We start from the raw sequence: 11,909 nt of genomic DNA on the forward strand, positions 1-11,909 counted from the left end.
CACTACTAGTACTAGTAACCTCTAACCAAACCCCTAGAGGCTGGGTTCCAAATCAATTACATTCCCACCATGAAATGTAAAGGTCAACTATTATATCCCGTTGACAGGGCCGAATAAACCAGAGTGATGTTTTTGTTCAAGTATTCAAATTTACACAACATAATATCTCCATATTTTGTGTCATAAATAAAACAAAATATTTCAACATAATATTTAGTGCAAAACAATTTGATCCATGCATGGTAACAAAATATCATTTTCTTTTCCACAATTCAAAAGAACATATAAAATAATTTAATTTTATAAATATTGCATTAACTTCCCTTACCTCAAAATATGCAAAGACCTTGAAGGAAAAATAACCCTGAAAAGTCTACTCCTCACCTAACACAATAAAAAGACCACTATTACTATTTACCTCAAAATATAAATCTGATAATTCTAAAATTTCTAAATGTTAAGATTGATATTTTTTTATTAACAAAGTAATAATTTAATTACTCTATTCCTTATTTAATTATAATTAATAAATTCCCAATTTGTTTCTAATAACACATTTCTAATTTAATTAAATTACAATTTTATTTCATTATAAAATTCTATATATATATATATATATATATTTTGCTAAATCTCTCATTCTGTTTATTATATATAAAAAAAAAAACCATTATTACTATTATCTTATTTATTAATCTAAAACTAAATATTATTATTATTATTATTATTATTTTTATTTTTAATTAAACAATTCAAAAGTCATTCATGACTCTCGGGTACACCAAACCAAGAAAAGCAAAACAAGGTTTTTTTTTTTTTTTTTTTTTCTCCCATTGCCATCATCATGATAATGAATCATTATATATATATATATATATATATATATATATATAAGCCTCCCTCCATCCGGGCACACGCCTTTTTTTTTTTTGTTTTCTTTTTTCCCTTCCATCCCATACTGTGCACACGCGTTTTCCCCTTTTTTTTTTTTTTTTTTTCTTTTGTTTTGTAACATGCTTCCAATAGCACAGTACACGTACGCCATTTTTTTATTTTTTATTTTTTTTTAAATTAACCCTAACCTAAAATCGAAACTTTCCAAGGAATTATTATTTTTTTTTTCATCTAATAAAATTTAAGATCTCCTAAATTCCAACAATAAAATCAAAATCTTAAATTTTTATTATTTTTGATATTAAAACGAATTAAAAATAAAATAATCTAACCCTAATCTAGATTTGGGGTTTTCCAAAAAAATATATCTAATGTGTTTGAAATTAATCAATGAATCTAAAATAATAATCTAGGGGTTAGAAACTTACCTATATACCTAGGGTATTATTCGTAAAATTACCTTTTCACCCCTCTTCCATTTTATTAAATTAATTAATTAATTAATTTAATATCATTATTAAGAATTCCTAAATTACCCTTTAAAAGAAAACTTGGGCGTTACATTGTGCCAACAGGTTACAAGAAGAAAATAAGAAAAAAATCTGCAGTTTTGTTAGTAACAATAGTGTTTCTCAATTCTCCATTTTGGTAGAGATTTCTTAGGGAGCCAAGAAGAGAAAAGATTCAAAAAGTTTACTCTTTCAGCAGTCAGTAACCAAACCGAAAAGAAAGTAGGTCGAGTTAACTTTGTCACTGAGGGAGCTATAGTTAACTACATTTTGAAGAGTAGGGTTCTTTGCATGGTGCTGAAGGATTGAGACGACCATCTAATCCTACTTTTTGTTATTTGCACTTCTACAATGGAGTAATTATGTCGAGAATTCTTGGTAGATATGATTTCATTACTCCCCATTTTTGGCAAGCAGCAGAATGGGGTTCAATCTGTCTGACAATGTTTTCAGGTAAGTGGTAGGTTGGAAAGAATGAAAATGAAAGTGCAGTTTGATTTCTCAGTCAGGGTCTTGTGGGGTTCAATCTTTCCAAGTTGTAAGTTGTAACCCTAGTTAAAAACCTGATGGAGCTAATGGAATAGTATCTTTGAAAGTCAAAGGCACATGGCAGAGAAATTTTCTTCCTTCACTAGTGCCTTGGAAAAGTTCGGCCCATTGAGAGGTACATTTTCCTAACCTCCAATTGATAGTTATAATAATCATTTTGTCATGATTTTGAATTTATAGCTACATTGTGGGTTGTTCTGGCAATTAAATTGCCCTGCTTACCTAGAGTGCTGTTGCTCTCAATATTGCCAGGAGAAATAGGGAATGTGCTATTCTCTGAAAGCTTGATTCAAGTGGGTTGTGCAGGTAAACTTACCTTGATTTAAACCTTCCTGCTAAATTTCCTGTTCTGAAACCATTTGTAGAAGCTGAACTTCAGAGTAGGGCATCTTTGGTACCAACCCCTTGAAAGAAGGAGATGAACAACTCATTAATCCCTTAAAATCATTAAATTGGGATGTGTATAAAAATTTTACTTCGTTACCATCAAAGAGTCACAATCAGATTAAATTGTAGCTCCAGAAACTTAGAGCATTCATACAACAACAGACAAATATGTAATAAAACTATGTCTGCAAGATAATTATTGAAGACAGAATGGGAGGGATGAAGAGCCTCACAGCTCCAGCAGAAATTTTCTTATCTCTTGCAACTTGGTTAAAGTTTCTCTCATAGTTAAACGGTCACTAGGGGAATGATCGGCACAACACAAACCAACTCTTATTATGGCTGCCAAGCGCTCTTCATTTTTATTTCGCCCGACGCTGATGGTACTGCTTGTGCTGCTGTGGTTGCTGCTTCCAGAGGAACTGATAAAGGGGCTAAGCTCCGAAGAATTAGAATGACTGAAAATCCCAGGATCAACAATTTCTGAAACTTGATTTGCTTGCACTGCCAATGCATACTTTTTCTGGTTTAGACCTTGCTGAAAGATCTCATCAGTGGGCTTCCTTGCTGTGAATATCTCAAGCAGCAGAATTCCAAAACTGTAGACATCTCCATTTGTTGAAGCTTTTCCACCCAAACCATACTCTAATTAAAACAAATTGACAGCATATTAGAATATCAATACCAAGTCTAAACAACTAGTCGTTTTGCAAGTTCAGTTTTGATCAATACCTGGAGCAATGTAGCCAATTGAGCCCTTTAGTCCTATTGTGCTGCTTTCACTCTGTGATGGATTTTGAGAAAGAAACCTTGCCAATCCAAAGTCTCCCACATGAGCAGCCATATCATCATCCAAAAGCACATTTCCAGGTTTCAAATCACAATGGACTATAGGTGGGTCACAGTCATGGTGCAGGTAATCCATGGCAGAAGCCACGTCTATGGCGATATTCAGTCTCTGGATTAAGGTCAGACTCGACCTAGATTGGGAGTCTTCCGGGTTCAACCAATTGTATAAACTACCGTTAGACATGAACTCCATGACCAAGGCCTTGAATTCACCTCCTGTGTGATCAATGCTAGAGCATGAAGTGATAACCTTCACAAGGTTCCGATGCCGAATATTCCTCAGAGCTTCACATTCTGCATAGAAACTCTGAGAAGCTTTGCTCTGCTGCAGGTCAAGGACCTTTATAGCAAGGGTGGTGCCGGCTCCATCTTCACCAGTTCTGAGAACTCCTTTATAAACAGACCCGAAGCCTCCTTCTCCTATCAAATTTTCTGCTGCAAAACTGTTTGTTGCTAGCCGGATTTCAAAATAAGACATCTTTTCAGGAAACCCCTTGAAAGGACGGGAAAAGAAACTTTCCTTGGTCCCCTTCTTTTTCCTTCTTCGGTAGACCAATGCCCATATGGAATAGAAGATTACACACATTAACAAAGTGAAGCCCACAACTGCAATGCTGATGGTGAGTCCAAAATGCTTGCTTTTCTTCTTCTTTGTACTACATGTATGGAGTCTCAGCTTCCCTGCAACCTCTTGGTCACTTCCACAAAGCATATCATTTCCTTGGAGAGAATCCCAGCTAAGATTAATGAACACCCCATTCCTCGGAACTTGTCCTTCCAAGTCATTGAAAGACAAATTTAAGCTTTGCAAAACCTTCAGACTCCCCAAATCTTCAGGGATTGGGCCAGAGAGATTGTTAGAAGAAAGATCCATGCTCTCCAGTGCCACTAATTTGCCCACTTTATCCGGTATTGAGCCCATTATTTCATTTCTTGCCATGCTGAGAGTTTGCAAACTTAAGCAGGCACCAATTGTTTCTGGGATGTTTCCGGACAACTGGTTGTCAGAAACATCCAATAAGGAGAGCTGCTTCAGGCTACCGATTTCAATGGGGAGAGAACCATGCAGAGCATTTTTTGCTAAACGCAATTCACTGAGACCGGAGAGAGAACAAATCTCTCTTGGTATGCTGCCATTGAGCCTGTTCCCGGCCAGACCCAGAGTGTTTAATTGATGGCATTCTCCAATACTCACAGGGATTCTACCAGAAAACTGGTTGTATCCCAGTGTGAGCATAAACAATTGTGTAAGATTCCCAAAGATATTAGGAATTTCTCCTGAGAACATGTTCTGGTGGACAGAAATTCTCTGCAGTTTATTCAGTCTTCCTATAGAATGTGGCAACTCATCTGTGAAAAGATTTTTCTCCATAGTCAAGGATATGAGGCTCTGAAACTTGTCAATTCCTCTGGGTAATTTCCCAGTAAAGAGATTGCTTCCAATGCAAAAATGTTGCAGATGGGCTGACAGATTTGCAACTGAACTTGGAAGGTCGCCGGCTAGTTTGTTGGAATCCAGAGTGAGGCTTTCCAATAGGGTACAGTTTGTGAGGGAATTGAATACCTGAAGATTCAGCTCTGTGGTGGAAGAGAGATAATTCGTTCCTAGATTTAGCATGATAAGTTTATTCATGTTCCCAAGGAAAGGAATTGACCCTTGAAATAAATTTGAAGTGAGGTCAAGGACCTGAATTTGTGAAGCATTGTTTAAAGAATTGGGTATCAATCCTTCAAAGCTGTTCTCAGCCAACAAGAGTTGCCTGAGATTAGGGAGAGCAAGACCCATATCAGTTGGTAGTTTTCCAACAAGATGATTTTGGGTTAGTGACAGAAAAGATAAAGAAGAAATGTTATAAAGTGAATTCGGTATCTGGCCAGAAAATTGGTTCTCTGAAAGGCGAAGAGAAACTAGATTATGGAGATTACCCAACTCCTTTAGAATTTCGCCACGAAAATTGTTTCTTCCTAGGTTTAGATGGGTAAGAGAGGTGAGATTTCCAAAAGTTGGAGGGATTGCACCACTAAGATTGTTGGCATACACATCCATAAATTTCAGTCTAGACAGATGGCCTAATTGAGATGGAAGGGAGCCAACAAGTTGGTTCCTCGTTAAATTGATCTCTCTGAGATTATAACAATGAGAGAGCCCAGCAGGGATCTGGCCTTGGAAGGAGTTGTTAGAAAGATCTAAAACTTGAAGAGATGTGAGGTTGAAGAGGTGTGGAGGTATAATACCAGAAAGGCCAAGTCCGGGCAGGTGGAGAGATTGGACAGTGGTTCTGTTCCTAGTGCAAGTGACCCCAAACCAAGTGCAGTGAGATGAAGTGAAGTTCCAACCTGAGAGAGCATTTTGAGGGTCAGAGACTGTGGATTTGAAAGACAGAAGCGCCTGTTTGTTGGGGTTAGCATCTAGAGCTTCCACCCCGCTCATGCTGGAGTGTAGAATGATTTGGAAATAGAGGATGAACAGTGAGAGATGGAGAAGCTTCTTCATTTTCAAAATGAAGATGATGAGTGTAGGCTCCAGCATTTGAAGTTTACAACCATCCACCTTGTGTCAGAAAATGCTTGTGAGCAATTTATATAGTTGCCATGGATAGCATCATGCATAGTGACATAACAGTGGGAGGCTGCAGCCATCCGACGACTTGGGAGTCTTTCCCTTCCCTCTTGGTACCAATGGAAAATATTCATGAATTATTTGAAAGTACAGGGGTTTGTTTGATAATATTTGACTCCAGATGTTTGATAAGGTGGTGTTTATTTTGTGATTGAATAAAAAAATAAAATAAAATATTTGATTTTACTTTTATTAAATGAAAAGGAATTTATTGATATCAACCCATATAGTTAAAATGAATTTGTTGTCAATAATATTAATTTAGTTATATTGGTTGAAAAAATAAAATAAAAAACCAAATATTTGGATAATATTAGAAAAGAAAATATTAAGAAAATTTGGATGGTATGCAAATAAATAAATAAATAAATAAAATATTCAAGTTATAGTTGGTTCCAAAACCAAAAGTGAGAAAAATTATTTTATTACATTTATATAAGAAAAGAAAATACTAAAAGCCTTTGACAATGAAAGTGCTAAAAGAAAATGTTCATCTCCATTTTTCTTAATCCTATAATTGATTCTTGAAAAAATTGAGGAAAAACATAACAGGGAAAAAATAGAGAAGGAAAATATAAAAATATAAGTGAAGGAAAAGTAAAAAAGAGATTTAAAATTAATAAAGTATTTTCACATTTTTAAAAAAAAAATTTTACTCGTTTTTTAATTTATTTTTTGTGATATTTTTTTAGGAACTAAACATAATATAAATGAATGGGGAAAAATTTGTCAAGAGAACATTCCACATCTATTTAACGTTTTCTTATCTCAATTGTTTTTATAAAAGAAAAAAAAAATCTTGTATATATATATATATATATATATATATATATATATATATATTGATTTATCTTTTTCTTCTTTTCCATCTTTAATTTTCTTTCTCCATAATTAAAACTTCTAAGAACCAAACATAACATAACTAGACAAAATAATAATAATAATAATAATAATAATAATAATATTTGAAACCTTTTTAAATCACTTTCCTTAGGAAATGGAAAATGGGAAAAAATTTAAAGAGTGTGCATTCCTTAATAATTTAAAATTCTCTCTCAATTCTCAGCTAAACAAGAGAAATCTTATAGTTTTTCCTACATGTGTTTTTTTTTTTCTCTCTTTCTAACTCTCCTTTATGCTATGTTTTTCTCAAAATTTTCAAGAACTAGACCTAACCCAAGAAATAGAAAAAAAAATGTTAAAAAAAAATTTATGACATGAAAAAAAAAAAAGATAAGGAAAGAAAATACTAAATTATTAAGTTCTTATTTCTTTTGTTATTAAAAAAAAAAAATTCTTGATTTTTCTTCCTCGTAAGAGTTGAAGAAAGAAAAAAGCTCAAAGAAAAGATTTGAACTTTGTTTACAAGTTTAAAAATTTAATTCAATTTTCTTTATAATAAATGAAAGAACTTGAAAATGTAAAACTCAATAAATAATTTTTATTAAATTTAGTTTTTTTTTTCATACAAATGGAGAGATTTTAGATTCTTTTCCACAAAAATTTTCCCTTTTCCCAAAGCTCACCTTGAAATGAAAGATATCATGGTATGTTTAGGTTGGGAAAAAATCGGAAAAAAAAAAAAAGATATATAGAGGGGAAAAAAAAAAAAAAAGAAAGGAAATTGTTGTGGAAGCCCCAACTTTCCCTTCTCATTTTCACTTTCGTCACATTTATTCAGAGAAGATGATGGACAAGATTATTAACATTTTCACTCTTCTCTTTATTAATTTTTTCTTAAAGGAAAATAGAAAAAAAGACATATAGAGAAATATATAAAAAATAGATTTGAGGTTAATATTTTATTTTAATTAATGCTTCTTCAAACTTATTTATCTTATTTTTTTCTTTTTATATAAAGATTAAATAAATTAAAATTACATAAAATTTTAATCATATTTAATTGTTGTCATAGTTTTTTTTTTTTTTTTTTAAATAATAATCATATGAGAATTATTATTATTACTATTATTTACTATTTCCTAGCTAGTTTCCTCTCATCCAACATAGGTTATTTTTCTTTTCTTTAGGTGATAGTTTCCATGAATCTCCCACAACCTATGTTTCATAGATATTGGGGGTCCTACACTCCATTTTCTACAAACAAATCATCTAAACATCCTTCCTCTTCCTTGGCCTTTTCCTCTCATGAGATTCTTACAACTGGCTAGGCCACCATGCATGCTCTCCATCCATCATTTTCAAAGACATTTCTAAGCTTGTTTGTCTCTTAATTTAAGTCAAGAAAGGACAACTCCTTCAGCGGACCTTAACAGGTTGTTTGTTTCTTTAGGTGATAGTTTCCGTGAATCTCCCACAACCTGCAACTTACAAGAAGTGGAGATGAAAGAGAGGTGCAGTACTCACTTGACTAAGCTTCCTGAATGTGTTTCATAGATATAGGGGTCCTACACTCCATTTTCTACAAACAAATCATCTAAACATCCTTCCTCTTCCTTGGCCTTTTCCTCTCATGAGATTCTTACAACTGGCTAGGCCACCATGCATGCTCTCCATCCATCATTTTCAAAGACATTTCTAAGCTTGTTTGTCTCTTATTTTAAGTCAAGAAATGACAACTCCTTCAGCGGACCTTAACAGGTTGTTTGTTTCTTTAGGTGATAGTTTTCGTGAATCTCCCACAACCTGCAACTCACAAGAAGTGGAGATGAAAGAGAGGTGCAATACTCACTTGACTAAGATTCCTGAATGTGTTTCATAGATATAGGGGTCCTACACTCCCTTCTCTATAAACAAGTCATCTAAACATCCTTCCTTTCACTTGGCCTTTTCTTCTCATGAGATTCTAACAACTGGCTAGGCCGCCATGCATGCTCTCCATCCATCATTTTCAAACACATTTCTAAGCTTGTTTGTCTCTTTATTTAAGTCAAGAAAGGACAACTCCTTCAGCGGACCTTAACAGCTTGTTTGTTTCTTTAGGTGATAGTTTCCGTGAATCTCCCACAACCTACAACTTACAAGAAGTGGAGATGAAAGAGAGGTGCAGTACTCACTTGACTAAGCTTCCTGAATGTGTTTCATAGATATAGGAGTCCTACACTCCCTTCTCTATAAACAAGTCATCTAAACATCCTTCCTTTTCCTTGGCCTTTTCTTCTCATGAGATTCTAACAACTGGCTAGGCCGCCATGCATGCTCTCCATCCATCATTTTCAAAGACATTTCTAAGCTTGTTTGTCTCTTAATTTAAGTCAAGAAAGGACAACTCCTTCAGCGGACCTTAACAGCTTGTTTGTTTCTTTAGGTGATAGTTTCCGTGAATCTCCCACAACCTGCAACTTACAAGAAGTGGAGATGAAAGAGAGGTGCAGTACTCGCTTGACTAAGCTTCCTGAATGTGTTTCATAGATATAGGGGTCCTACACTCCATTTTCTACAAACAAATCATCTAAACATCCTTCCTCTTCCTTGGCCTTTTCCTCTCATGAGATTCTTACAACTGGCTAGGCCACCATGCATGCTCTCCATCCATCATTTTCAAAGACATTTCTAAGCTTGTTTGTCTCTTAATTTAAGTCAAGAAAGGACAACTCCTTCAGCGGACCTTAACAGGTTGTTTGTTTCTTTAGGTGATAGTTTCCGTGAATCTCCCACAACCTGCAACTTACAAGAAGTGGAGATGAAAGAGAGGTGCAGTACTCACTTGACTAAGCTTCCTGAATGTGTTTCATAGATATAGGGGTCCTACACTCCATTTTCTACAAACAAATCATCTAAACATCCTTCCTCTTCCTTGGCCTTTTCCTCTCATGAGATTCTTACAACTGGCTAGGCCACCATGCATGCTCTCCATCCATCATTTTCAAAGACATTTCTAAGCTTGTTTGTCTCTTAATTTAAGTCAAGAAAGGACAACTCCTTCAGCGGACCTTAACAGCTTGTTTGTTTCTTTAGGTGATAGTTTCCGTGAATCTCCCACAACTTGCAACTCACAAGAAGTGGAGATGAAAGAGAGGTGCAATACTCATTTGACTAAGATTCCTGAATGTGTTTCATAGATATAGGGGTCCTACACTCCCTTCTCTATAAACAAGTCATCTAAACATCGTTCCTTTTCCTTAGCTTTTTCTTCTCATGAGATTCTAACAACTAGCTAGGCCACCATGCATGCTCTCCATCCATCATTTTCAAACACATTTCTAAGCTTGTTTCTCTATTTATTTAAGTTAAGAAAGGACAGCTCCATCAGCGGACCTTAACAGCTTGTTTGTTTCTTTAGGTGATAGTTTCCATGAATCTCCCACAACCTGCAACTTACAAGAAGTGGAGATGAAAGAGAGGTGCAGTACTCATTTGACTAAGCTTCCTGAATGTGTTTCATAGATATAGGGGTCCTACACTCCATTTTCTACAAACAAATCATCTAAACATCCTTCCTCTTCCTTGGCCTTTTCCTCTCATGAGATTCTTACAACTGGCTAGGCCACCATGCATGCTCTCCATCCATCATTTTCAAAGACATTTCTAAGCTTGTTTGTCTCTTAATTTAAGTCAAGAAAGGACAACTCCTTCAGCGGACCTTAACAGGTTGTTTGTTTCTTTAGGTGATAGTTTCCGTGAATCTCCCACAACTTGCAACTCACAAGAAGTGGAGATGAAAGAGAGGTGCAATACTCACTTGACTAAGATTCCTGAATGTGTTTCATAGATATAGGGGTCCTACACTCCCTTCTCTATAAACAAGTCATCTAAACATCCTTCCTTTTCCTTGGCTTTTTATTCTCATGAGATTCTAACAACTAGCTAGGCCGCCATGCATGCTCTCCATCCATCATTTTCAAACACATTTCTAAGCTTGTTTGTCTCTTTATTTAAGTTAAGAAAGGACAGCTCCATCAGCGGACCTTAACAGCTTGTTTGTTTCTTTAGGTGATAGTTTCCATGAATCACCCACAACCTGCAACTTACAAGAAGTGGAGATGAAAGAGAGGTGCAGTACTCACTTGACTAAGCTTCCTGAATGTGTTTCATAGATATAGGGGTCCTACACTCCATTTTCTACAAACAAATCATCTAAACATCCTTCCTCTTCCTTTGCCTTTTCCTCTTATCAGATTCTTACAACTGGCTAGGCCACCATGCATGCTCTCCATCCATCTTTTTCAAAGACATTTCTAAGCTTGTTTGTCTCTTAATTTAAGTCAAGAAAGGACAACTCCTTCAGTGGACCTTAACAGGTTGTTTGTTTCTTTAGGTGATAGTTTCCGTGAATCTCCCACAACCTGCAACTCACAAGAAGTGGAGATGAAAGAGAGGTGCAATACTCACTTGACTAAGATTCCTGAATGTGTTTCATAGATATAGGGGTCCTACACTCCCTTCTCTATAAACAAGTCATCTAAACATCCTTCCTTTTCCTTGGCTTTTTCTTCTCATGAGATTCTAACAACTGGCTAGGCCGCCATGCATGCTCTCCATCCATCATTTTCAAACACATTTCTAAGCTTGTTTGTCTCTTTATTTAAGTTAAGAAAGGACAGCTCCATCAGCGGACCTTAACAGCTTGTTTGTTTCTTTAGGTGATAGTTTCCATGAATCTCCCACAACCTGCAACTTACAAGAAGTGGAGATGAAAGAGAAGTGCAATACTCACTTGACTAAGATTCCTGAATGTGTTTCATAGATATAGGGGTCCTACACTCCCTTCTCTATAAACAAGTCATCTAAACATCCTTCCTTTTCCTTGGCCTTTTCTTCTCATGAGATTCTAACAACTGGCTAGGCCGCCATGCATGCTCTCCATCCATCATTTTCAAACACATTTCTAAGCTTGTTTGTCTCTTTATTTAAGTCAAGAAAGGACAACTCCTTCAGCGGACCTTAACAGCTTGTTTGTTTCTTTAGGTGATAGTTTCCGTGAATCTCCCACAACCTACAACTTACAAGAAGTGGAGATGAAAGAGAGGTGCAGTACTCACTTGACTAAGCTTCCTGAATGTGTTTCATAGATATAGGAGTCCTACACTCCATTCCCTCCATCATTTTCAAGACATTTATAAGCTTGTTTGTCTCTTAATTTAAGTCAAGAAAGGACAGCTCCTTTAGCGGACCTTAACAACCAAACCGCCCTTTCCACA

The 11,909-nt window shown here is 35.5% G+C and overlaps 1 protein-coding gene across 1 annotated transcript; it reads right to left on the minus strand.

Annotated features, from left to right (window-relative positions):
• Nucleotides 1-2,436: 2,436 nt before the first annotated feature.
• LOC117906260 (probable LRR receptor-like serine/threonine-protein kinase At3g47570) lies at nucleotides 2,437-5,668 on the minus strand. Its single transcript, XM_034819239.1, has 2 exons — nucleotides 3,072-5,668; nucleotides 2,437-2,984 (listed from the first exon to the last, which is right to left on the minus strand). The coding sequence occupies exons 1-2, from the start codon at nucleotides 5,617-5,619 to the stop codon at nucleotides 2,569-2,571; spliced, it is 2,964 nt and encodes a 987-aa protein (XP_034675130.1). The 5' UTR covers nucleotides 5,620-5,668; the 3' UTR covers nucleotides 2,437-2,568.
• Nucleotides 5,669-11,909: the final 6,241 nt, after the last annotated feature.

The sequence above is a fragment of the Vitis riparia genome, chromosome 18 (assembly GCF_004353265.1).
Source record: "Vitis riparia cultivar Riparia Gloire de Montpellier isolate 1030 chromosome 18, EGFV_Vit.rip_1.0, whole genome shotgun sequence".
Classification (NCBI taxonomy): Eukaryota; Viridiplantae; Streptophyta; class Magnoliopsida; order Vitales; family Vitaceae; genus Vitis; species Vitis riparia.